Raw genomic sequence first — 27,269 nt, forward strand, 5'->3', positions numbered from 1 at the left:
ATATTAGCAGTAATAGAACATAGTATTCAAAAGTATAGACAGAGACAGAGACAGAGTATTCAAAAGATAAAATCCAGTTATATGGTCAACAGAGCATACCTGCAATGTAAAACATTTTCTCTATCTCAGAGTAGTTACCTGGACAGCACCATGAAACTTAGTCTTCCTTGACTCCAACCAATGAGATTAAGGCAAACGCCTCCTTATCACATAATTGGTTTATAGTGATGAATTAGCCCACATACCCTACTTTTGTCTAGAAAGCAGCCATCACCACCTTGTACATCGCAGGGAGTGACTTTTACTTACCTAGGCCTAGAAACCTGATTTTTTACATATACAGTAGGACACTATATATATGGAATGCATAATTGTACCCTGTTCTCATAGCACTCAGCCATTGCATACAGGAAAATTAGCAATGGATTTCAATTTTATTCTACAAGTACATGTACATGTGCTGCAAACTGATGACAAATTGGAGAAAGTATATAAGAAAATAGAATGACGAAGGTGTTTGAACTCAACGTCAATGTGCCCATAAAAAGCAAAATAGGTAAAGTGTATACAGTTGGGTTGGAGTCTATTTTATTGATGGGGGCACTTCATGGTTTATGGGTACAGCAGAGAATCAGTTGTGATGATCTGTGCTGGCATTATGTTTTGCTAGATTTATCCCTGCTGTTCTGCTGGACCAGATGTGACCAGTGTCAAAAGGTCAGATATGCCTTCGCCTCCGTAATAAGAATGACATTAACGGTGAGCAGCAGCCCCCTCAAACATCTCGACAGCAGTTCATCAATAGAAAAGGTTGAGGGTTGTGTCTGTGGCATTTCGGTTGAAATTGAATTGAAGAAATCATATTGATATTCTGTGGGAACTCTGATCTGCCAATAGCACGTATCCCTTCCATTTTAATTGTTTCTTTTTTTTCATCCTTTTGAGATAGTTACTCAGCAGAGACCCTCTTCCACTTCTCCATTTATGACACTAGTTGAAGAAGCACAAAGTACATCTCATCCATTTTTACTTTTATCCATTATCCTCAGATTCACTGAATCTTCCCTGGGTGATTTCTCTGGTTATTTAATGGAACTGGCCTGCACATATTTAATAGAGTGATGTGACCGAATTATTACCAGCTTTTATGTAACCACATTCAGGCTCCATTTCAATAAAGTGTAATGAGTAATCAGACTGCAGTTAATACCTGAACCGCACAATCCATGACATTAGAATATTACGTATTCATCTGAAGGCGAAGAGAAGGCCCTACTATTGAGCTGATTTCAAGATGCATCCCATAATTTCTGGCCAAGCCGGGCTACTGTGATTAACAATGTTGTGCTTTGTTTCTGCATTGCTCAGGTTTATCCATTTAATGTGGGAATAAAGAGGGGGGGGGCTGTTTATTTAATCAATTGCACTTGATTCCAGGGATCAGTGGAAAGGTCAGGCGAATTGTCCCGAGTTATTGCATGCCTTTTGTGAGCAGCCTAAGAGCAGATTGTTTGATGATGAAGTAGCCGCCTATAAAAATGTGACCCAGAGGTCAGGGACGACGAGAAGCACAAATGATTTATTATCCAATGGGGGCCAAAACAATGTTTTCATGAAACCGTAATGAGACCTAAGGTAAAATTAAGTGCTCACAAGCAATCCTGCACTGTCAGACCTAGGAAATAGCTATAAACACATTTTGTTGCCAGAGTGGCTTTGTCTTAACAACTATTTATTTTAGCATGGACAACCAGTTTGTTTCTCCTCTTGTTAATGCAAATATGGTCAACAATCATTTGCATGAGTGACTGAGTAGAAATTAGCAGTATACTGAAGGTTTAGCTGTATTGAAATCTTCTGATGAATCTTGGAACATAATATTTGTGATCCATTTATAATTACAAGGCCTTCATGTCATGTCATGAAATTCATACATTAATTTTAAAAACACTATGACAGTAATAGATTGTCTATCAATCTTGAAGATCTAATCAGCAACCAGTGCAGATTAATTTCTTTGACTTCTGTTTTATACAGATATCAGAACATGCAGAGAAAAGCCTAGGATAATTGCAATCAAACCTAAAGAAATAATTACATAAATCAAAGTGGTGCAGTATCAGATTGCTCAGATCAGATTGCTCCTTGCAACAATAATCAGGTTTGCGTTAAACTCTCTCTCTCTTTCTCTCTCTCCCTTTTTGGGGAGAGAGAGAAAGAGTCACACACACACACACACACACACACACACACACACACACACACACACACACACACACACACACACAAATGCACACACAACCTCTTATGTGATGCCATAATGAGGTAGCTGAATAATGGGGGTTGCGGTTGGATCTAAATCACAGCAATCAGTCAGGCCCTGCCATCTAATCAGGAAGAATACAAAATGAGCAGGTCCAGGTATGCTAATCTATAAAAAAAGTATTATAGAGCTAATATAAAGCACAAAAATAGTTTAACATTCCTTTGCCCTGACTGAAATTTATAATATAAAGGGTTCATCATCATCAAGCATTATTGTGACTTTGAATGCCAGACAGAGAAAGAGTAGCCTTGTGAAATATCCTTTTGGGGTATGCAGTAAAGTACCAGATCAATAAAAGAGCACATTAGCGTATCCAATCTATCCCTAAGCGGGGATCAAATCCAGAGTCAGACACCTTAACAATTAATCTCAATGGTCTGGAAGCCTACCTGACTGCCAGTTTGATTTTTTAGCGGTGAAATTTACTGTGGAACTGCTCTGAAGCACTGAAAGTCTTGCTTTAACTGCAATGCCGCCGTTATCTTTATGTGGTCTCCAATAAAGTCATAATGTCCATTAGAGTTTAAATAAAGTTACGTGCAAAATTAGAGGGGGATATATTTTTCTATCTTCATACATATGCAAACTACTAATCAAAGTTTACTATGCATGGAGCAAGGTCCTGAACATCTAATCAGTAATTACAGGGGCCATTGAAAGCAACAGAAGAGGTCATTCTCCAAGTTCCAAGCCTATCATTCCTCACTCTTTGTGCTCAGATGCTCTCTCACACACATGCACAAACACATACACACACACACACACACACACACATACACACACACACACACACACACACACACAAATGCACAAACACACATATGCATAAACCTAGACACACGCACACACATAAACACAGACACAGACACACACACACACACACACACACACACACACACACACACACACACACACACACACACACACATACACACCCTGCCCCGGCACCTTGCTGGGCTGTAATTGTAATTGAGTACCCATGTGGATGGAGCTGGTTGGGGTTAGTTGTGGGCAGACGGCTCACCAGATGACCCCAGTTTGAGGCGGTGTTGGAGGTGAGAGCCTGATCAGAGCAGGCACTCAGAGGGATAAGCCCTGCTTGCTCTACATGTGGCCTGCGTGGATCTGAGTGACAACACTCACGCTGAGACCTCCGAAGAACGAGACACACCCATCCACTAACCAATGTTTACTGTAACTTTGCTGCCTCTTTTCTGTGGTTTTATTTTCTTTGGTATTATTTCTAAGGGGTTTCTTAAGCTGTGTCAGAAGTGCTTATATTCACTTCATCAGAAAATAACAGAACTGTGGTGCATGTGGAACTAGGAGAACATATGTTATTGGAGCTTCTGCGGACCATGAGCCAAGCTCCACATCCTCTCTACATTCTGCAGCATTTCTCTGCTTCTGACCTGACAAGGATTTGTTACGAAATTATTTCTCAAGCCTTTTAAAGCCCTTTGTCGCAAGAGAGAACATAAACAGAACATTTATTTGAAAAAGTTGATACTTTAAAGGGGAGTTACGCCACATGTCTTAAACCAAAGTCCTAAAGTTTGTAGAAACATTTGCTCCCAGAAAGCATGCCTCTCGAGCTCTCTTCTCCTCTCGTAAGCTTCTTTGGGTTGACATAAATACCTTGTGACATCCTAGTCTCGGCTTTTGACTCCAGCCAGGCTGGAAGACAGACTGTGCGCTAATTGCTAATGCAGACTCTGATCACCCCTAATGCTGCTGTGGCATTAAGCTAGCGTGGCATGCTAGCGGGAAGCGTAATCAACCCCGCTTATCCACGGTTCTGTGAAGTGCGATAACACCACAGGTTAAAAAGGCCAGATTCGGTGAGGGGAGGTCAATGGCTAATTAAGCCGAGTGTACGTTACATGTTAGGTGGATCCCTGCTCTCACTCTCACACCACCCTGTAAGGTCTAGTTGTCAAACAGACAGCAAGGCTGGTTAGCTGGAGCACTGCTTGGATGTTGACATGTCTTGGATGTTGGGGGCAGCCATGGCCTACTGTTTAGGGCTTCGGCTTGAAACCGAAGGGTTGCCGGTGCGATCCCCGACCAGTAGGAAAAATGTAGGCGGGGGAAGTGGTTGAGCACTTCTCTCCCATGCCCACATCCACGGCTGAAATGGCCTTGAGCAAGGCACCTAACACCTCAATGCTCCCCGAGCGCCACTGTAGCAGGCAGCTCACTTGATACAGATTAATGTGTGCTTCACCTCACTGTGTGTTCACTGTGTGCTCTGAGTGTTTCACTAATTCACAGATGCAGAAACCAAATTTCCCTCACGGGACCAAAAGAGTATCTATACTTATATACTATACATCCAGCTCCTGTCACCTACCTGTCCTCTCATCAGCCATGCGTTAACATGAGTCTGATATCAGCACCAATTTCCTCCATGCTTCACAAAACATCTCAGCCTGGATGATTGGGAGTTGTTGAAGGACTTGGAGGACTAATCCTTCATTTGGACACAGGATCTCGATTATAATTGTAACAGAAATGATTAATGATCCCCCACATCTCCCAACCAAGCAATTTGAGGGGATCAAAGTCAGACTCTAGGTGCCCTTCTCTTCATCACGGTGAACTAGCTCATTGTGGCTGTTCTTTTCGGAGCAGTTTGCCGTGCTTCCAGCATCATTGACTCAATGATGAGGACCCGTGTTGCAACCTGCCCGGTATCTGGCACCTAGTCACCTGAAAAAGCTCTAGATTTCGACCCAGACTCTATTCATGCGTGACTCCACGAGGATGGAGCCCTTTCTCAGCTTGGTTTCTCTCTCCTGGGCCCCTGACCTTTCTGAAATGCCTTCACAGTCTGCACTTTTGCACAGGAGTGAATATTTCAGCATGAATCCCCTCGGTAGTTTCTCCTTCACCGTGCTTCTTTTTGATTCTGCCTTTGGCTCGAGTTCAAGGTCTGTCTTCCACCATCACTTACATATTAGAAACTTTTCTTTCTTTGTGTTGTTTATAAACTTGTTTGGAGAAATTGGAATTCTTTTTCAGTACAATTGCTGGACCTTTTTACGATCAGTATGCCTGGATTGCATTCTGCCTACCTTGATGTGTAAGACAGGCAGCATTTGCCACAGCCTCAAATTAACTCTCCTGCAAGTACAAATATGATGCGTGACTGTCTACTGAGGAATTTCCGTTCATACAAGTTTTAAACAGTGAGTTATGTCGTGAGAGTCCAAGGCAGAGACAGATGGCTGTACTTGTCAATAATTTCGTGGCACTAAGTATAGACATGGTCGCCACCACTGTGGCGTGATGGCAAAACTGCTTTGTCCTTGATTTATTGCGTAAGGGTGGATCACGAGACGAGTGGCCGGCCTTGCATGATGGGTAACCTGAGAATCGCACAGGCTGCGCACACCGACAGCATCCCCCTCCTCCTCCTTGTCCATCTGAATAGGCTGTGTCAGCCCCTGTAATGGAAAGCCACAAAAAACAGGTTCAGGCGCTTGGCTCAGAGGGGGATTACTACCTGCTGAATGGCTGACCTGATTTCCTCTGAGCCCCAACACATCTGGTATCACGCTTTAATAAGACTGTTGTAAATAGCGAGGATTACAGATCCTCACTTTAGGAGGGGTGGGTGGACGGGTGGGTAGGTGGCTGGTTGGGATGGTGTGGGGTGGGGTGGGGCAGCGATGACAACGTATCTGTTATCCCAGGGTAAATCCCATAGTTGTTTGTCGAAAAAAAAAAAATGTTCCCTGTATGGGATTAATGATTGAGATATGGGTGCGCGCGGGGTGGTGCGGTGCGCGCGATGCGGAAACGCTCTCGGATTCACCCTCCCTGGTGTCTCAGCATTATGTGACCCCTCTTCCGCTCGTAAGCACTTCCCCTCTCCCACTGTCTGAATGAGCCCTCTGTGCTGTGGCACTTAGAGCTCTAAGTGCAGCCATGTTAGGTCTCCATCTGCAACATGTATGACGCTTTACTTATTCATCCCCTGGTGCCATTAGTCGTTTATATATATAGAGCTTTGCGGTAAAAAGTTGTTGTATACCTATGCATTCGGTTTGCCACCAATGGCTTGCTTATAGTAAGGTGATATTTTAGGACAGTGCTCCTCCCCGCAGAAAGATCGTTTAATAAGGGGCTGTACACTGAGAAAGACATGGTAGCACAGGAAAAAAGTGCTGTTATAAAATGTATTACAAGGACAGCTCTCTCTCTCGATACTGCAGTCAGTAGAAAATGCCCCAGAACAGTTAGCTAAGCCAAACCAAAATTGACAGTTGTTTTTCTGTGTTTATGAGCTTTTTCTTTTTTCAAATTATAATTGAAAAAATGAATTCTAGAGTACACTAATATGTAAATGAGAAAAGTTTATCTAATACTTTGCCATAAAAAACTGTATTTCTACCTGTGTTAGGCTATAGCTAGCTAAGGTTAGCAGAATGCTTATTATAGCAATTAGATTGAAGTTCATTTTACATTTGTGTCACTTTGATATGATGTGTTTTTGTTCTATTTTGTTAATTCAAAAGATCCAAAATTAAACCAGACAGTGAATTATTTAGCCATGTCTTTTTAGTCACAGCCAGAAAACCTTGCATTAATCATTACGGAATGACAAAATGCATTACACCATTAGATTTTAAGTCTAGCCAGGATTGTAGGGGGGTCATTAATCTGTCAATGCATTGTATGAGAGGAAAATAGGGATTAAGTCTGCAGCTTCCTCATGCATACCTCTGGATTAACACACCCCTTGCCCTTTCCCGTGGTTTAAAATGGATGTGAACTAATTTGGGGTAATATATTTTTTTATGCGTTCATCTGTTCCCTGTGCCTTTTTACTGAGGGGGGGGGGGGGGGCAGATCTACTGTGGACCGTTTTAACCCCCAGGTGCAGCCACTCAAATAGGAAGTCTGAATACTGGTTTATGGTCTCATGTCAGGTTTTAGTGTGAATAGTTATACTAGTACGAACAATTTGTTTACATATATTGTCTATGGATATGTGTCTATGTTTTGTAAGTCACTCTATTCTAAAGCCATTGTACTCACTGATCAAGAAGCTGATAATCAGTATTTAGTTGGATTACATTGTGAACGTCAGAGTAACAAAAACATTTTTTTAAGATTGGTTACACCATAATGACCTCCTCCAATCAATGATGGAAATTTAGCCTCATCATTAAAAAAATTCAAACTTCAATCTAAAGTAATAACTAATAACATTTCAACAACTTGTTTTTGTGTGTTAGTTCATTCATATAGAGTTCCATGATGACAGATAAATAACTTGATCAGCTTTTGCACCATTAGGGCAGCAGAGCACATTCTTCTTGTGCAGCTCTCCATTCTATTTTAGTGAAGAGAAACTGAGGAGGCCTACTAGTCATAATGTGAAAAGAAAACAATGCCTAGATTACGTTGCAAGTTTTAGTGAAGCCAGGGCTTGTGCCCAAGTAGGTCAGGCATAATCATTGCAATGTTTTAATTGTTGTCCCCATCATACACACAGACAGACAGACAGACACACACACACACACACACACACACACACACACACACACACACACACACACACACACACTGTAGTACACACTGTAGTACACTGACAACAGTAAGTAGCTGAAGACTGATGACCCTTTTCATTGGTGTTCTCCCAGGGGCATCCGGGTCATTGTTCTAAAGAGGATCTGATCAAAATGGGGTCACTCAGCTGCAGACACCCACGACTCACTCGCCATACACTCTTCTCAAAAATAGTGATGGTGGGAAACAAAAGTATACCACCATCACCAAATAATATGTTTTTCAAATCACTGTCCACTGCTTGGACTAATGAGACAGCATTGTTATTATACGCGATGGACATTTAACTTTAAACTCATGTGAGTGAGTATTATTCAGATATACATTATGATATTTGTTCTGTCAGTATGCTTTGAGGTGGGTTATTACAGTGCATTAACATTAACAAAGATAACATTTAATGTTTGATGTCTGACACTGATGTCTGTGAGCTGGGTTTTACTGAGACCTTATTCTAAGCTAATGTATCTTGTGTATCCATGATGTAATCAGTTACATTTTCTTTTTCCAACATTTTATAATATTTCAGGAAAAGGTGTTAAATTCCTTGTGGTAGCAGATATCCCACAGTGGCCAGTCAACAACCAACAACCACGGACATGACGTGGGATATATAACAACAATGCACAAATGTCTGATGGCAGTCACAAACACGCTACATGTTGTATCCGGAATCCATAAAAGCCCTCTGTGGTACAACCACGTTTGCATTTTTTTCACTAGCCATTAACATTTATCACTCTTTTTACCAACTGTGGGATGATTGTTTCATTCTTACTCATATCACATAACTAGACAATGAAAAGTCTGTGAAAAGATAATGCAATGCTTGATAACTGGGCTAGCTCAGCTCCTGTAAAAAAAATGTGTTGTGCCCACATGCTCAAACAAATTGACCTCAACTGCATCCAATTCTGCTGAGGAGTTTACTTCAAGTGTAGCATTTGGCACCTCATGTATACCTCCTCTCCTCCCTTGTTGAGAGTGGGCATTAAAAATGGACCAAAAGCCCCACCACGTTCATCCCCAGTGCAACCAAGCATCTCCCAATGGAGACCAGATGCAGATAGTATATCCCCTCTGAGACCATTGCACCATCTGACTGAACTAAGGCATATGCTCCCCAGCCCTAATGGCCAAAAGACTGCCGGCCATTACCCCGGTATTGATAAACCGGGGTGGTTATTTGATCCTCCCACTGTGTTTCGTGTTTTATTTCCCTTTGATAAACACTGTTTATCCACTAATCTGTTAGGTTATTCCCAGATGTGATGGATAGATCACAACAGGTCTTTGTAATCAAATGGATAGAGATGGACACAGGAATAGAGGGAGTGAGAGAAAAACAGAAAGAGAAAGGAAGATGAAATGACAGAGCAAGGAATCATCACACTAACTTTAATCACTTGTTACCAGAGCCTCAACAAGGCCCACATCTCCACATCAACTCTTCTGGTAAATAGAAGACCCAGCAGGGACTCCATAGTACAGTATAAATTTTTAGAGGATTTGGAACCTAGAAGTTTTGACCCAAACATTTGCTCCCATTTTTTAACCACATTTGAGCCCCCCACCAACCCACCACAATCCCCATTAACCCCCATATGCCTCTTTTAACCCCTCTGTATTCAGCACTGTCTAGAGCCATTCCACACAGAGCTAGTGAGAGATGACAGCTTGTGTACTCAAGCCTGTGGGGAAGCAGCACTGGCAATGGGTAGGCAGCTTTTTGTTCTCGCGCGCCATGCCCAAAATCTGGTTCTTTATGCAACCACTAACAGGTTGCGGATCAGTGATCCTGAAAAGGGCGCCGAGCAACTGCCATGTTTCTACTGTCAAACAGCGGTATTTGATATGCCGACGTGTACGCCCCTGCATATAGTAAGATTTATTCTTTTTTTTTCATCCTCGTTCGAATGAAAAGACCTTTTTTTTGCTTTGTTTTGTTTTGCTTTGCTTTTTTCTTTCTCAAAGAGGTAAATGGGAGCCATTGCCCAAAGGTAAGCTTTCAGGAGACATTCACGAGCATATGGCCTTTAGAAAAGCTCACTTTTACAAAGCAGCATGCCACGGAAGCAGATTTATGCTAACCACAGATTTGAAATCTCTCTCCATGCCCTTTGGGTGGCTGGCTGTTGTGTTTTCATTGGACATCCACCTGCCAGCTTCCGAGCAGAGAGACAAAGCAAGCCGCATGTCGTCCAACCAACATACATACAGAGAACAAATCACCTAATATCCTGTGCCACAAAAACTTCAACTGAATACAGCGTGCTGAGATACACATTCTCCTGTGGTGTGTCATTGTGTATGTGTTTGTGTATGTGTGTGTGTGTGTGTGTGTGTTTGTTCATGTTTGTGTGTTCCAGAGAGAGAGAGAGAGAGAGAGAGAGAGAGAGAGAGAGACAGAAAGAGAGAGAAGGATCTTGCTTTAAAGAAATAACCAGTTATAGGAAATTGAGTCTTCTAGCTTCTTCTCATGCAACTTTGGAATAAGCCTTATGAGGCTTAGGTTGCTAAGCTGTGGGACACCATGTATTGTTTCCATTCTATTTTACTAGTGTCCTCTTTTGTCAGATAATTTTATATACTATTGACACGAGACCTGATTATGGATTAATTGTTTTTCTATAGAATCCCAGAATGTCTTTGAGATTGTGTGCATAAATTCTATCATCCGTACCATATGTACATATCAACAACTCATGATTAAACCTCACATTGTCTTTATTGTTCTACATCATTCATTGTCATTTTAAGTTTATATAGTGTATCAAACACTATCCATGTTTGGTTGTAAAGATAATCCCATGTGCCCTAATTTTCAAATATCACAGATTAGATTAGTGCCAAATACTGTATAATTAAGAATAATGCATTCACTTGTAAGTGAACTCCTTATTCCCCCATACCGTGCCGTCTATCCATACACAGTATGTAGAAGCATAATCATAAGCAATGCTTGTGATCCATATGGCGAACTCCTAATCCCCACGTGCTGTATCTCTCTACTACTGTGCCTGTGGTCTGAGCTCCAGCCTAGGCGGCAGCTGCAGCATCAGAAGAGTTTGCTCTGGGCCATCAATAGGTTAACAGTGTTGATGAACACACGGAGCGAATGAAGACAACACTACGGCCCAGGGTGGAAGGTTCAGGGTCTCGCGGCAGGGATAGCTTATCAAACGCCCTCACAGGGGGAGCAGGGGGAGGGAGGGGAGGGGAGAGGAGAGAAGGGGGGATTGGATCAATGAGGACCGCAGAGAAAGACCAGAGGCCAGGGGTGACACGGGGTCTTCATCTGACCGGCGTTCTGCCTTCTGATACGGGAGAAAAAGCTGGGGCTTTGTGGTGCTGTGAGCAGAAGCGAGACATGGCTTTACTAAAGGCTTTTTCCTTAGGTTGTTCATTGTTGGGGAAGAGTGTGAAAATGCTTCTCTGGAAAGGCTTTCAGAAATGAATCTAGACTTTAGAGAAATAAAGTGTGCAAACGTTTCATCATAGCATCAATGAAATATAATATAATTATCACCAGAACTCATCCAAATACCTTATCACCATTGCCTCAAATCAGATTTTGTTCAGTTAGTGAAAACAGGCGTATTGTGTAAATACTATTCATTAGCAAACAGCATAACAACTTAATTATGGACTCAGTGACAGATTCTGTATGTACACTGGAGAATAGGCCTTCTCATTTATTGTTACCAAGGAGATCCTGCTTGCTTTTGTTTTTCCCTTTTTTCCACCCCAGGTTTTAATTTGCTCTGTAATTACCTACCATATGGGACAAGGGGCCCCTCTCATATCCAATGGCGGCCATTTTTTTTGTGCATTCCAGCAGGCTGGTTATGATAGCGACTGTGAACATGGCCATCTGCCCCTAGTGCTTACAGTGAGTGAAAGTCATCTTAGAGATGGGATTTTCTCTAATGTCCCCTCTAATTGAATTGGGTTTATGTGACATTAAAGCTGTCGTCAAAGTCCAGCAAAATTCAGAGGGTGCTGACTTGACATGAAACAAAAGTTGACATCTCTGCAAAAGCATTTGCATCGTCATCATTATGGAATACTTTGATCTTTACTGGAGTGACTGTCATTTATCCCGAAGGCCTGTCCATATCCAGCTATTTAATTCCATTTAATAACTTGTACTTCAATTTACCGTAGAAACTAACCACTCAAGGAAATCTTCAACACTACCAGGGCTATATTAAGGGATTCTGTCATGCATTCAATAAATAATAAAACATCTTATTTGTAGTGAATGTATATTTAAGGAATGTATCATTAGCCCTAGATCTGACTTAGAATCATTAGGCCTACTTAAACAGTTTAAGCATAGCAACATTCTATACATATCAATAATGACATAAAATGGTGACAGAAATACATATTGTTCAAACAAATAGTCAGGCCCTTATACGTCTGGTCTTAGCCTATGAGTGCTCAGTCAAAAATCCTCTTTCAAATTTCAATCTAGTTTAAAACTGAGCTCGGTCTGGGACCTCCAGAGGAGCAGAGTCTTATAGAGCTGAGAAAATATGTTCGTCCATCACCGATCATGAGAGGAGATAACAGGGTCAGCTAAGGGTCACCGAAATAATCACTCCTCGCAGAGTCAATAGCCCCCTCTCCAACCAGACAGTGCACATATTTCAGCCATCTATTGGGGAGAGACCACTCTGGGGGGAGAAGAGAGAGAGAGAGAAAGAGAGAGAGAAAGAAAACATAATTTGTGTGGCCTTTGGTTGATGAAATTCAGATCTTTTGCAACCAGTGTGATCAGATCAGGAGCTCTTTCTTGCTTACACACACACACACACACACACACACACACACACACATGCACAGCACAGAATCTCATACAGATTTAGATTTCTGAAGAGACTGACTGTGAGGGGGAAAAAGGTGAAGGTGTAGGTGTGTGTGTGTGTGTGTGTGTGTGTGTGTGTGTGTGTGTGTGTGTGTGTGTGTGTGTGTGTGTGTGTGTGTCTGTGTGTGTGTGTGTGTGTGTGTGTGTGTGTGTGTAAGGGTGTGTGTATAAGGGTGTGTGTATAAGGGGGTGTATGTGTGTGTGGGGGGGGTGGCTGTCGTGGCATCAGCAGAGAATAATTGCTGCCCAGGACCTCTGTGTCCCGGCAGCACCATCGCTCGATCCCCCTGCCTGTAGCCTGCCCCTTCTGTTTCATTAGCACAGCCTCCCATTCCACATAACCATTCCCAGTTTAATTTGAGCACCACACACAACGATCTGCCAGCAAGGCAACATTCCAGGAAAGAAAATCACAGTTTTTTTCCCCCAGCTCTGTTTTTACGACCTTAAATAGCCGCAGACTTAATAACCACCCAACCGAACCCCCCACCCCACCCCACCCTGCCCCACCTTTTCCTAGTAATTACAGAGAGTCAATATTGTTGCATTCTAATCCTTCGGCAATCACAAGATACACTGGGCCATTTTTCTCAAGGACCTGACACATGCCCGGGACCAGGGTGGCTTGTGTGCTTTGATGCACGGCTGTTAGGAGGCCCTACTAGAGGCCCTACAGAGGCCCTACAGCTTTTGTAGGGCCTCTAATGACAATTTCCTCATAAACTTCAATGTTCAACCTATAACGTGCATAACTGAGTGTTTTTTTTCCAATCTGTTTCCTCGGTCTCAGCTGATACAGCTGCTACTTTGCTGCCACCACAACTGGCGCTAGAAGGCACTTTAGACAAATAGTGTGGTTGTGGAGGCTCTCAATTTAATATTTTATCAGCCCTGCTGCCAGAGTTCTCATGTTTCTGTTGGCACCGGTACCCTCGTAGCGAGTTTTCATAACCAATAAAAAGAGCCTCCAAAAGGAAATCCACACAAAAAAGCCAAATGTGGGTTGCAAATCAATATTACGAAGAACTTTTTTGTGAAGTGAAGCTGGAAAGGCCCCACTGAATTTGTTGTGCCATTGCATTTTGGGTAACACAAACACAGTGAAGACTTCCAGACTGGCACTAGAGCCATCAGCCATTCTCTCCCAATCTGTGTGACCTTCTGGCTTGATACTGAGGAGTATCACACATCGGATGACACAGAGACCCATGCTGCCATCCAATACATTGATTGATAATGAGTAGGCTAATCAATGAGCAGAGACACAAACTTTATTACCATCCCCAATTAGACAGGGAAGATCAATACACTTCGCGACACTGACAGGCAGGATCATCCTCCTCAATGTCAGACTGTCAAACACTGGCGCGCCGTTAGCCAAAGTCTTCTAACACACATAGACACGGAACATGAAGCATGTTTATGAGCGAATAAAAGCAAACATCCTTGGCAGAAACCAAGTATTTGCCATGTCATTCTGAAAATCATTCTGGAAATGGGTGGACAATTTGGAGAGGATGCAGCATCATCAGATAAATGTGTCCTGAGTCAGTAAGATGAGAATGGGAAGTGGTCATGTTTTGCGTTCACGTGTACACATCCATACACCACCATATCTCATATGGATGGGCTCAGTGAATCTGCACACATATGTCAACTGTACTCCATGACTCGCAGGTCACAACTGCAAAATATTTTCGCTTGATCCCCCCTCCCATGTTAGCTTAACGACTGGTCGGTTGCCAGGGCAGGTTTTGATCCATGGTGGCATTCATGCCAGGCAAAGATAAACATCTAAAACACATATCCCTCCAATTTTGTTATCCTCCTCTGACCTGTCATAATAACAATCGGATATACCGCTGTACTGGATTATTGGACTGTAACACAGAGACTAATCTTCTTTTCCGTGCTCTCATCGGATTTGCAAAGGATCCCCTGAAGTAGGGGCGAATGTGCTGAAATGTAGATGTCACGATGGCAACCACCTGCTCTGTGCAGGTTACAATGTAGCTGTATGGCTAACTAAAGATTACTCCGAAAATGAAACACTATGAGCTATGCCTCACTGAATAGATTCATTGTATCCATCAAATCAAAAGAGCTGTTTATTTTGTTCCATGTGTGACTGTTTTGGGAGGGTTATGACAGTTGTGTTGACAGTGGCATCATTCTTCTGAATAATGCATTAAAGGTTGCCTAACCGTTGTCATAATTTACTTACAACTGATCAAACATAAATCATTGCCAGGCTTCATTTGAAAGGTTTGTATCTCAGTTACAAAATACATGATATACCTTCTCTCTGATGATTGCCCAAGAAGCAGGCAATCAGTAAATAGCAATGGAAGAGATGACGCATGGCATGTGGTAGCTCATGGGTATTATTTATAGTAAAAAAAAAACATTCCCTCTCAGATAAGGGTTTCATCAAAGCCATTTACAAGCATTAATCTGAACATTCTCCATTCTAACCTCTCGTCTGTATGACTGTGTGCACCGCTCTCACTGGTCTTCAATTGGCTATGATGGAATGTGAGCAGATGGCCTGAGCTCTGAGGGCCGAGCATGGAGTGGAGGTAAGGCGATCTGGCTGGGTAGCTACACAAACAAGGATGGTTTGCTCCTCCATGGCCAAGAACATAGGATAGGAAAAGCTGCTGATAGCTGTGTTGTTTTTCAGTAGCTACTGTACTGTACAGCAGGCCTTGTTGGCCCCAGTGCCAAACCCTAAATCCAAGATCCTGGAGCATCATGGCAGCAGGATTTTAATCTGAGTCCTCTGAAAGTAATGGCCTTGTTTGGATGTACCTGTGATTCCCTTGAGAGTCTTTAAAATATGACCGCCAGAAATTCCTGCAATAAAAAGAATTCCCTCTCTGTGCAGTAAGCCAAAACAAAGATTAATGGCCACAGATCGTTTTTTATACTGGGTGTGTAACCTATGTCTGGTGTGCCTAATGGAAATTTGCAGGGGGATAAAAAGAACAAGAAGTGACAGCATTTTATGTGCTGATAACTTTGAAAGAGGAAGCAGTCAGAGTTTTGCAAGCAAAGTGCTTTGACCAATCTCTCATCGCCAGTCAATTCCCATGGTATAGTGAATAGCTTTATGTTGCCCAATACTGCAGAAATCCCTAACACCTTAATATTCAGACTACAAAACGAAATGTGTACTGTAAATCATCTTGTCTGCACGGGGGGGGAAACTAGAAAATAGGAATTTGAGGGACCATATTAGGCACCAGCAATAGCAGGTTTTGATGAATGCATCAACAATCTTAGCAACATTCACTAGCTTTTTTACTTCAACAATCAGTCACTAATTCCTCAATTCCCTGCTTCTGTTTATGCATAATTGAATAGTTATTTGTTACTTGGAGAACTGAACAGGCTGCACATTTTTTCAACACTTTCATACTAACATTTAGGTTTTGGGTTGGTTGTACTTGCGTCCATGACACAGATGGCCATATTAACAAAACATGTGACATGTTAATTTAACATCAAGGTTTGACTTTAAACTGACTTAATTCAAAGACAGAGGTTCTGAAATTAAGAAATCTGTCATTAATCATGCATAAAAGATGCTGTTTAATGCACCTTTTAATTGTGCTCATTTCTTTCACATGTGCTGTTGTCATTTATGATAATTAATTCCTCTAATTAAAGGCATTATCATTAATGTTAGTCACTAATGAGTATGACAATGTAACATCTGTTCCGTAAATCACATATAGCACAGAGCACATCCACTCAGCCATGACCATATGACAAATAATGCATGGCTCTCTCATGTGAATAGCAGCTCACATGTTACAGAGCATGAAAACATACAAATCCAAGGCCCAACACATTGTGTTAGGGATTTTTAAATAGACAGTAGCACAGGGATTAGAGAGAAAAGAAGTGTCTTCTCTTTCGGGTGGTTGCAAGCACTTAACTCTTCCTTTGGAGCGAGAATGAAAAACCTTGAAAGCCCTTGTCATTCCACTGAGGATCCTTGTAAGGAGGGGTCGCTCGCAAGTAGTGAGGTTTAATCAAAGATTACTGCACTCTCAGATCTCCAGATTAAAATCTAATCTGGAAAAAGAAAAGCAATCCTTTAAAATAGGACGATGGCTACGTTTTCATATCTTGCATCACTTTGTCATGTCACGCATTGTTCATGGTAATATAAAATTTGAGGCAATGCCTAAACATTTGACTAGTTTTCCCTTTACTGTTGTATAAACACTACAATTATAAATGTGTCTACATTTGATTGACTTGTTTAAAAAAATGTATTTAAGGAAAGTATGACTGTTCTAGGCATTCTGTTAGGCATTTCTAAACAAATCACAAGTTACTTGAAGCATTGAATAACAATTGTACAGTAAAATGACAATAAAACCCCCTCATCTTTTTGAAAAGCTGGTGCTGGAAATAAAGCAGTCCTTTGGGTGAAAAGCCTGAACAAGGGTCTGCAACCCCTCCCATGAAACATGGACAAAGTGAGGCAGGTGTCAGAGCTTTTTGCAGGCTGCGCTCTATGTAGGGGCAATCATTGCCATGGCACCCACCATAACCCCCGTAAATCACAGCTCCATCAATAAGACTGCCTTTTAAATATTAATAAGAGTCGCTCACCCCCCTCACTTTCAGGCCCATTTGTGGCGGAAAATATCCCACACAGGTACTCTTTGTACTCACAGGATTTGTCATCTCGTCACTTAGCTTTCAGACAATCATATAGTCTTAGAGGGGGAAAAGGTTCTTGAACTTTGTCGATATACTGGAACCATTTGGGCTTCAGTTATGAGCCAAATGGCTCTGCAAAGAACTTCTCCATTCATCTGACAAATTGAGGCTGCTTGAACCATGCTTTTATGTAGCTCACTAGATTTGTTCTTACCTGATTGGACCTCACTCCATGAGTTCTTAGGGAGCTAGGGGTATCAAAGGATGTGAGAATGTCAAAGGATACAACAAATTAAAACCTGCAGAGATACAGCCACTATTTCTGAATCATTTTCAGAAAGCAATGGAGCGTGCAAAAGTGTGGAGTTGATTGATAGCCTATTCAACTCAAAATTCAGTGAATGTTTATGTAAGTCCTAAAAATAGTCTAATATCAAACTGAAATACTGAGGTAGGAAGAAATAAGGCAAGGAACACGCCTTCTTGAAATAGTTGAGTCAAATGTAAATTTCTGTTCCCAGATATCGGTAAATTGGCTTTATTTATGCGGCTGTCAGAATCCGAGCACATTTTCGTACAAAGGAGAAAAAAGAAAAGGGTCAAATCCCACAGGGGTAAATGACCTGCCAAATAAAGACCCTCGAAGGCCAGCTGGACTTCAACTTGAGGCTGCCGAACCATCTCAGCGCGGAATTTACATAAGAGCGCAGCAGTCTGTGTTCATTAGGATCACACTGCGCGATGAGTGACGGGCTTCAAGATGTTACACCACAGAAACGACATGAGCGGTGAGAATGAGCCACTGCTCACCACAGTCGGGCTATTTAAAATACGTGCGGTGGGTTTTCTGATACCCTAGGAATATCAATGAAGTGATTTGGGACAAGGTTTGTAAGGATCGGCAGCTTATGCGTTCTGTGGCTAGTAGGCCTATGCTTTTCTTTTCAGTGTAATTTGATCATTCTTTCAAAATAATCCAATACCACCAAAATTATACTCCAACTGTTTGTGTGGATCAAATAAGCATTTCTGTATCTACCTTTATTGTCCTGAAAGGGATTTTGCGGTTTTCCTGTTCACGCGAGAGGCCTCTCCTATTAAGACATCTAAATAATTAAGATCAATTGATTTTGTCCCATTTCTATACCCCTCTCACACAGCCTGTAGAGTGTGTGTGTGTGTGCGCGTAGTCGAATGCGTGTAGCCTACTACAGAATCATGGTAAAAAAAAACAGAAAAAAAAAACATTTAAATCATATTGCTGTTAGGACAGCTTAGCACACTAGATTTTATTCATAAATAAAAGGCAAGATGCATGTATTGATGGCCACTTAAGAAATACGTTTATTTTCACTAAGAACCAAACAGCTCAGTATCAATTAACTTTGAAAAACATTTTGATTACAGACAGATTGATGAGAGCCTTACTAAACTGTTTAAATCTCTCTTGAACTGTGAACAGTGATTCAGCAGGTTTACCGTCATCTATAACAAAGAAACTGGCGCCATCTACAGGACATAGATACAAATCAACTATACAGCAGAGTCCTCAAACAGACCACCCCATAGGCTACAAGTTCAGCATTAACATAAACTTTGGTATAAAACCACATGAATTTCATTATGCTTTTCAGTTTTCAGTCTACAAGTGGTCTAGTCCAGCTCAGTGTCTGTTAAAATAAGTAATGCACGTCTTAGGTTGTGTAAGGTACCCTGTAGGCCTAGATCTTTTAGAAGAATGTAAAGATTTAAGATTTGTCCACAACACTTACATGTCTTTTTTTTGCATATGTCCCTCAACTGATCTACACACCAAAGCCCTTGTGCTTCAAAACTCAATACTCTGCAAACATGACTTTAGTTACTTGCTTGCTTCTTGCCTTTCTTCCTAACCCGTTCCATCACTTCATCAGCTGCTCGGCCATGGGTCCATCCTTGACTCCGGCGGCGACCACGGAGAAGAATGCGCTGGGGAGGAGGCAGCGGAGGCAGAGGGCCAGCTGGGGGATGGGGTGGGCCAGCAGCACCTCCCTCCGCTTCCAGTCCACTGTCCGCACGATCTCATTGGCCAGGTCCTGCGGGGTCACACCGTGATTCAGCTGTCTGTAAAGGTCTGGTAACAACATGCAGCAATTAAAATGGGAGAATCGCGTGATTAGGTCTACTTTAATTAATCTGATATGATCACAGTGCTTTTATTAAAATCATGCACATTGGGAAGGGAGTTATGGTATTCAAAACTTGTTTCTATCAAAAATTTATTTTTCTTTAAAGAAATGCTATTCTTTTCATAATATTATCAATATATCTATATGATACTGTTCAATTAACTGTGTTGGTTGTTTCGGTGTGAAATGTAAATCAGATACTTAACACTGTAATATTTTCCAGTTTCAGTTTCATTTCTAGTATGAATTCAGCACTGAACAACCGCAGTCTGTGCACGCAGACAGAGGGAGAACGAGGCGAGACTTGAATCAATAAGTAGCTTATTACCAACTGGCATGCATCGCCACGCCAAAAAAGGCTCTGGCACCGCCCTTGTGAGTGTTATCTCATCTTAACACCACAACTAATCATTTCTTCTCTTGCTGAGCCACACAGGTGGCCAAACTAATTATTCCCTCGAAAAAAAAAAAACACAGAGTAAACACTGTTGCTCAACACCTTGTTTTGTTTCATCTCATGTCTTGTAGTGTTTTACATGCTGTCCGTGCCGGACTGGTATTGTTTTCAGTACAGCAAGCGCGTGGGGAGGGTGACCTCCGTGAAAACAGGCTGCATAAATAAAACGGCTGAACTGATGATGTGCCCGACAGACAGCCACGGGCAGGCTCCGAAGGGGAGGGAGATTACTCACAGGCCAGCAGGGAATTGGAAATCTTGGAAGGAATGGAGGAGGAGGAGGAGGGTGGAGAGGGCGAGGAAGAGGAGGAGGAGGGTTCAGTCCCGTTCTGTGAGGCGTTGATGTAGGTGTGACTGATGGTGCTGACGGAAATGCCGTACTCCTCCACCTCCGCCCGCAGGCAGTCGAAGAAGGCCTGGACGGCATGCTTGGAGGCAGCATCTTGAATGCAAAATGCATCAGGGTGTCAGGCAGTAACATATGTTTGAGTCAGCCGTCCATATATCAAAAGCTGACAGCACAGGGCGTGGAGATTAGTAATAGTAGGGTGGAAAAATATTTAATAGGACAAATGTCAACTTAGGTGAGCATATGTAAAAATATGTCATTTATCCCCCAAGGAACTAAAATACTGCACTGTCAATCTTATACTGTAAGTGAACTATAATTCAGCTTACAACTTGGGTTACATTTGAGCTAGAATAATTCACATTCTGAAATACCATTTCTGAAATACCATTATACCACCATTATCAAGAATGAGAACAAATTGGATTGTTCTCTTTTATACAGTAAATGCAATACCTCAGAAGGTTATGCATACGTAAGTAAATACACACTTTTTCCAGTGTTGTGGTTTCTAGTCTTTAGCCTCAAATCGATTTTTTTTTTTCAGGATCCAACAAACTTACAGGAGGTGCGGAAAGGGACAGACAGTCTGCCCTGAATGCTGTTCACCAGGAGGAAGTGGCCTGTCCTTCTAGAGATCATCGATGGCAGCACACCTGTAATGAGTGAGGCCATACCACATTTCAAAGGCGAGCCACATTCTTCCGCTGTCTGGAACACCTACTTAGACATACCTGCATGTTACTCAAGCCTTTATGTTTAGAATGCAACAGATGCATGTGTCCTTTTAGAGCACATAGGAAAAGTAGCTCCATTAATCTATTACAACTCTTTTAAAGTTAATGATATGCATGCAGTATATTTGTAAGATGATGTGTTGATGTTTCAAATATTTAGTTGTTTCAAAATGTTTACTGTATTTTTATTTTTCTCATTAAAATAACTATTATCATTTCTGCACTAACACTAAGGGAATTCTGAAACCATTTTCATATTTGTGTTCACCTTTTACCAGAGTGATCGGCCCAAAGTAATTCATGTCCATGACGTTTCTGTCCATCTCCAGGGACAGATTCTGGACGGGGGCTTTGATCTTCATGCTGCTGTTACAGATCATGATGTCCACACAGCCATAGCACTCCACCACATCGGCAGCCGAGTCCTGCATGCCGGCCGTATCACTGAAGTCCAGCAGCACCAGCTTGGGCGTGAAGGTCTGCGGCAGGAAACACAAGATAGCGCACATCACGGGGATGGAAACCAGATGTGGTCTTATCACAGATGGAAATGGAGGGGGGATCACTGTGTAAGCCAATGTGAGCATGTAGTGCATGTCATGGTATGTTTTTCACACAAAAATAATAACAATATGAATCACAATATGTTTTATAAAGCTGTTGTTGCGGCAAATGCTATCAATGTGTTCCCAGATCAATAATATCATGTACATCATACATTGGGCGGTCGTAGTGTAGCGGTTAAGGAGCTGGGCTAGTGTGCAGTAGCCTGAAAGTTGTCGGTTCAATTCCCGGCTTCCACCGTTGTGCCCTTGAGCAAGGCACTTAACCCCAAGTTGCTCCGGGGACAATGTAATCCCTTGTAATATAGTTGACATATGTAAGTCGCTTTGGCAAAAAATGCGTCAGCCTAATGTAATACATTGCTTTTAATGCTTATTAGTTCACAGTTTGGACCCTAAACCGATATGTCCTGGAATGTCCATATATTGTTTTGTTAACTCTCCCTGCATCCTCAACATGCACATTCCTTCAAATGTGCAACACATTATCTTCGATTCATGATCACTGGTGGTTCCCTGTGCATCTGAGAGTTAGCAGTGGACAGAGAGTTGTCAGAGAGGATATCCTGCCATTGTTGACCAGGGAGGAGGAAGCTTTAACAGTGACAGACATGACAGAGAGAGGAGCTTTGAGATCGCAAGAGACGAGAAACAAAATGAATGGAGAGGATCACTGGGGTCGGGATGAACCCTCGGATGGTCCAGACATAGTGGCTGAGTGTCGCATGCAGAGGATATCCCGTCTGATGGTGTGCAGGACAAGTGTGGCGTCTGTCTCAGGTGAAGTGCTTTGAGGTTATCTAAACCACACTGTTAAAATACACTTCTGACTTGTGTTTTTGACCAAACTGTGGAAGTACAGCCAGGATAATTCACATGTTTTGTCTCTCAAAAGAAGAAGTCCTACTTTAAATACATGCAGCCACCGTTTTTCCACAATTCCCCTCATTTCCCATTGTTCCAAAATGCGAAAGGTCTCTTACCTGAGTGGGGTCTGAACCACAGCACAGGGAGTCGTACAGAGACTCCAGCTTATCCCAACTTGGTCCACATAGGACCAGCCTTGCGCCACCTTTATGGAGGAGTCTGGCACATTCTGAAAAATAAAGGAGAAAAAAATTGGAATTAAATAAGTAGTAGTGTGGTAATTCATACTACAAACATTTACAATGGAAAGCTACTGGCTGCATATCATTCAGGGATTAAAGTGAAAAAAAATTGTTTGACTGAACTTTTTTCAGGCCATGTGTAGCTACAACATAAACAAAGCGAAACTCATGGCTGACGTAGGCTATCTTCTTGAGCGGTCACTGATTGAGACACAGAAAGTTCTCAAGAACACTATTAGGTCTTTAAACATTTACCATCACACACATTAATTCATCGGACCTAATATTTGTAGTTGCCTTAAAAAAGGAAAAGCAAAAGTGATAGTCCCCCCCCCTACTATTTTTTTTCTCACCGGATCTGCATCGATCTCAAATATGACATTTCTAAAATCAAATTGACGGAAATCCGTCCTACGACGGAGAACTTTAATCCTTGATCATTGCTCTATACAAAGCAGCAAAATGTAGCAGGTATTGTGGCAGATATGGTACTAATTCTGAATTAATTCTGTCTGGATCACTGTGAAAATCAATACAATCTCACAAAATAATTTTGAAGGACAAAAATCATTGTCATTGAGCAATCCTAAGTGCTGGTTCACTGGTTATGTGACTGAATTATCTTTTCCTTTCATGTCTGTAGTGTTGCAACCATAATAAACAATAAAATGATTGACAGGAATGCCACTCGGCAGTGTGGAGCCCCCAGGGCGTCACCATATACAAAGGCATCTGCATTGTTTTCATGTTTGCAGTGCACTACAGAAGGTAATGGTTTTCCTGGTGAATGTGTTACAATTGAATCTTTGTGCCAAGGTTAGGTTTCGCTTTCTAAAAGCAGAGCACATTTTTGCACAGTCTGAGTTCACAATTTAAATGCTATCAGCACAAGTTGTGGATGCAGTGAATTGCATGGCAGTATCTATCAATCAATTCCATTTATAAAAAATCATGATGTATGAGCTTTATGAAATGGACAATATCGATATGTCAATATAGCACAGAACTGGTTGAAAATTGAATGTGTAAGAGTATTACCACTTCCCATTCCTGACACAGCATCTGTTATCACCACGACTTTGTTCCGCACCACAGACTTGGACATGAACCGGATAACCTCATTGTACACATAATAGATGCCAGCCATCACCACCACGAACATGGGTAGCACCATCACCGATGGAACAGCCATTCTCTGAAAGACAAGTTTTAACAGGAGAGGGAGGGGGAAATTGCCTTTACATAAACACACACACACACAAAGAAAGAAAAAACAAACTCTGTCTTTGTGGGTGATATGCTGTTAACAGCTAAGGAAAGGCAATTCAACCTCTTGTATGGTTGACATGCTGTGGAGTGCACATGGTATTGTGATTAGTGACTGCCCAAATAACAGGAAAACTGGGGAAGTTCCCCAAAAACTATACACCAAAAGGATGATGACATGAATACAAACAAGAAGTGGGTCGTGTTTCACGCTTTGTGTAAACAGCTGTTTGGCATTTTGGGGGTGGCTGTGAAATAAATGAGTATGTATCTATTACAAACAGATCTCTCCGACATACTTGAAAAAGCACATCATGCTTTCAGGAGCTCTGTTGTTACCATTTACAACAATGTGCATTTAATTTTTTTGGCTAATGGAATTCGCCTAATCTTTTCTAAATATTTGAATAACTTCTGCACAAAATCACAGTGTACATAAAAGTTGAGCTTACAATGAAGTTAGATAAACAGTATTGAAATATGTTCCTTAGTACTCTTTAGGTTTCTCCCTGTATATATAGAGCAACATTTGTTCTTGCTGGTAGCAACTGTTTTACTGTGACCATGTACAGTGTGTCTGAGGACAGAGTCTAAATATATGTTGGCCTAGACTAAGCCATAACTTCAAATGCCGTGCAGTGTGTCACCTCTAGGATAGCCTAGGCTACTGTCACTGGATAGTCAAGGAGAGCAAACAAGGATAGAGACAGACAAGTTTACTTCTACTTCTTCATAAAAAACAGGAAGGGAAAATAACTGTAGGCCTAAGTGATACTTGCTAAGAAAAGAAACAGTCTCCTTTCTTAAAAGATTGAAATTCCTGTTTGTTAAGCACATTCCAGGCAAACCAAGAGTAGCAAAGAAGGCTAAAACGTGATTAAAGACTATTGCACAGCCACAACATCTTCACCTGTTACCTGGATTATACTCAGTTCACTTACAGCCTACGTAAGTAGTAATCCTCCACTGGGAAAGGCTGTTTTCCTGCCTTCGATTAGGTAACCAGCTTGATGCCTGCTTCCTCGTCCATTCACAAACCCCTCAGTGTGGGACAGTCACACCAGTTTATTGCAGCCCTAGTTCTTTTAATAGACTGTAGCTGACTCAGTTAATTTCTGGGCAGACAGACATGTCATCAACTGACCATAGAGACATGTCAGGAATTCACAATCCTGATATGTCCATGATTTTGCACCAAATAAACAAATATGAAATAATATGATTTGGTGAAAAATAACATGTTATTATTTGAAAATAGCATAAAATAAAATCACATAATATGGAAATAAATTTAATATAATGGCTGTTATTTGATCCTGGATTGCTCCTGCAGGTCTAACATTCTGGAAGAAAACAATAGCCTTTACATAGCTACCCCCACCCCCCATACAGCATACATGTCGACCTATAACCGCCTGACACAGACGTAATAGTTTAAAAGAAACAAAAATCAAATAAATTGACAGTATGATCTATTAGACTTATGAATCAGTCCAAGCTTAGAAATAACTCCCCCCTCCCTCCCGTGACCCATGTCATTATGTGCAAGATGGCGTTCGTGAGTAGTCTCGCGAGATACAATGAAATTTCAGCCGCAAATCGGTGTGCTCGCGACCTCCCTCCATTGGGAAAGAGCTAGCCCGAAAAAAGGGGAGAAAATACGGGATAACATGGAGCGTAGCTAGTTAGCTGTAGAAAAAAAAAGCATGATAAATACCTTTCTGATAGACTCTTTCTATTGGACTGCCCGAAGTGTATTCAGTTTTTTGCGACGGAAAGTAAAATGAAACGAGGAGCGGAATTTGGGAGCTGCACAACCTTGCGAAACAACCAGGAGTGATTTCTTTAGCGAGCTAACGTTAACTTGCTAGCTCATGAAGTAGCGGTGGTAAACTTCGTAATGAGCAATTGCTACCATTGGAATTGTCGGAACCCCACCTCAATTGTCTTTTTAGAAATGGGATTCTTTTATTTTCTCTGTGGACACTGAAATTTCAACGCTTGGTGTTACACGTTAGGGAATTGTGAAATTGCTTTGTTTACTGCTTGCTTGGTAACAGTATTGATTACAAACTAGCTATTTAATCGCTCCCTACTGGCTTTGTGGGGACAGGCCATGGACTAACTAAGGAACACATAACAGACAAGGTAGCTAGCTTGCAGGCTAGCTATCGATTACTGGCAAATATAACCATACCATTAATACATTCCGAAGTGGAGTCTTGCAGCAATTCCGTTTTAAAGAAGCAGAAGATCACAGTAACCCCGTGGTTTGGATCATGCATGGGATCAGAGAGCCCTTCCTACGAATGGGATAAATAGCCTAGTTACAAGATATTAACGGAGTGATTCAATCTAGGCTATCTGAACAGTGAAATATCGTCATCGGACAAAAAGGAAAACTACGATGTCCACCGCTAAAGAGAACCCCTGTAGGAAATTCCAAGCAAACATTTTCAATAAAAGCAAATGTCAAAACTGCTTCAAACCCCGGGAACTACATCTATTGACCGACCAAGATCTGAACCAGGTAAATCATTTGTAATCAAAGTCTACTTATTCCACGTATTCCTTAGATTGGCGACATTGTATCAGCAAGAGCATTGTCGTCTCCCTGCTTTGCGAAATGTAACCATTATCGACTGACAGATGCTACTTTGACTTCCTATGTATTTTAAGTCAGTGATGCAACGCTTCTGACAATCTCTTTTCTCTGTACTGGTGTTGGTATTTTATCTACAGCATTGCACCGTAGTAAACCACTTCCACGTTTTTGACAGCTAGACATCTAAGTGATCACATTGTTGTAATATGATTGGTTGCTATTATCTGTTTTGCCGTGATATTATTATATTAATAGTAGGTGATATACAGCTAACATTGTTTTTCTCTTGGTTTGTGTGTTTGATAATGACTGTCAGTCAATATATAAAATCTGACATTGTTTAGTGCCCATAACTAGAACAAGGAGTAGCCCAATGACTGAGTTGGATTAAGTTCTGATAAATCTATGTGCAAGAGTACTGAGACAAGCTGGAAGGCCTAATAGTTGGATTTAAACACAAACACACACACACACACACACACACACACACACACATACACACATACAGAATGACACATGCAGTCTTTGTGAAATTATTGTTGCCATCATGTTCCTA

The 27,269-nt window shown here is 41.6% G+C and overlaps 2 protein-coding genes across 5 annotated transcripts in view; one reads left to right on the forward strand and one right to left on the reverse strand.

Moving 5' to 3' along the window:
• Positions 1-18,791: 18,791 nt before the first annotated feature.
• dhrs7cb (dehydrogenase/reductase (SDR family) member 7Cb) lies at positions 18,792-25,297 on the reverse strand. The gene is made up of 7 exons (XM_076298218.1): positions 25,050-25,297; positions 23,881-24,037; positions 22,717-22,829; positions 21,439-21,649; positions 20,997-21,089; positions 20,320-20,526; positions 18,792-19,572 (listed from the first exon to the last, which is right to left on the reverse strand). Exons 2-7 carry the CDS (start codon positions 24,032-24,034, stop codon positions 19,361-19,363), a joined length of 990 nt encoding a protein of 329 aa, XP_076154333.1. The 5' UTR covers positions 24,035-24,037; positions 25,050-25,297; the 3' UTR covers positions 18,792-19,360.
• Positions 25,298-25,712: 415 nt separating this feature from the next.
• Positions 25,713-27,269, forward strand: part of LOC143137885 (myosin phosphatase Rho interacting protein) — a 42,765-nt gene continuing 41,208 nt past the window's right edge. For 2 of the 4 annotated variants that reach the window (XM_076298216.1, XM_076298217.1), the window contains exon 1: positions 25,719-26,638. In XM_076298216.1, the coding sequence (XP_076154331.1) occupies positions 26,516-26,638 (123 nt within the window). In that variant the 5' untranslated portion in view covers positions 25,719-26,515. Of the gene's footprint in view, positions 26,639-27,269 lie in introns of all 4 variants that reach the window. The other 2 variants (XM_076298215.1, XM_076298214.1) reach the window with 2 other exon arrangements.

The sequence above is a fragment of the Alosa pseudoharengus genome, unplaced genomic scaffold (genome assembly GCF_046254945.1).
Source record: "Alosa pseudoharengus isolate Yale_2024_CS ecotype anadromous, Long Island Sound unplaced genomic scaffold, YU_APseudo_1.1 YU_APseudo_1.1_scf_21, whole genome shotgun sequence".
Classification (NCBI taxonomy): domain Eukaryota; kingdom Metazoa; phylum Chordata; class Actinopteri; order Clupeiformes; family Clupeidae; genus Alosa; species Alosa pseudoharengus.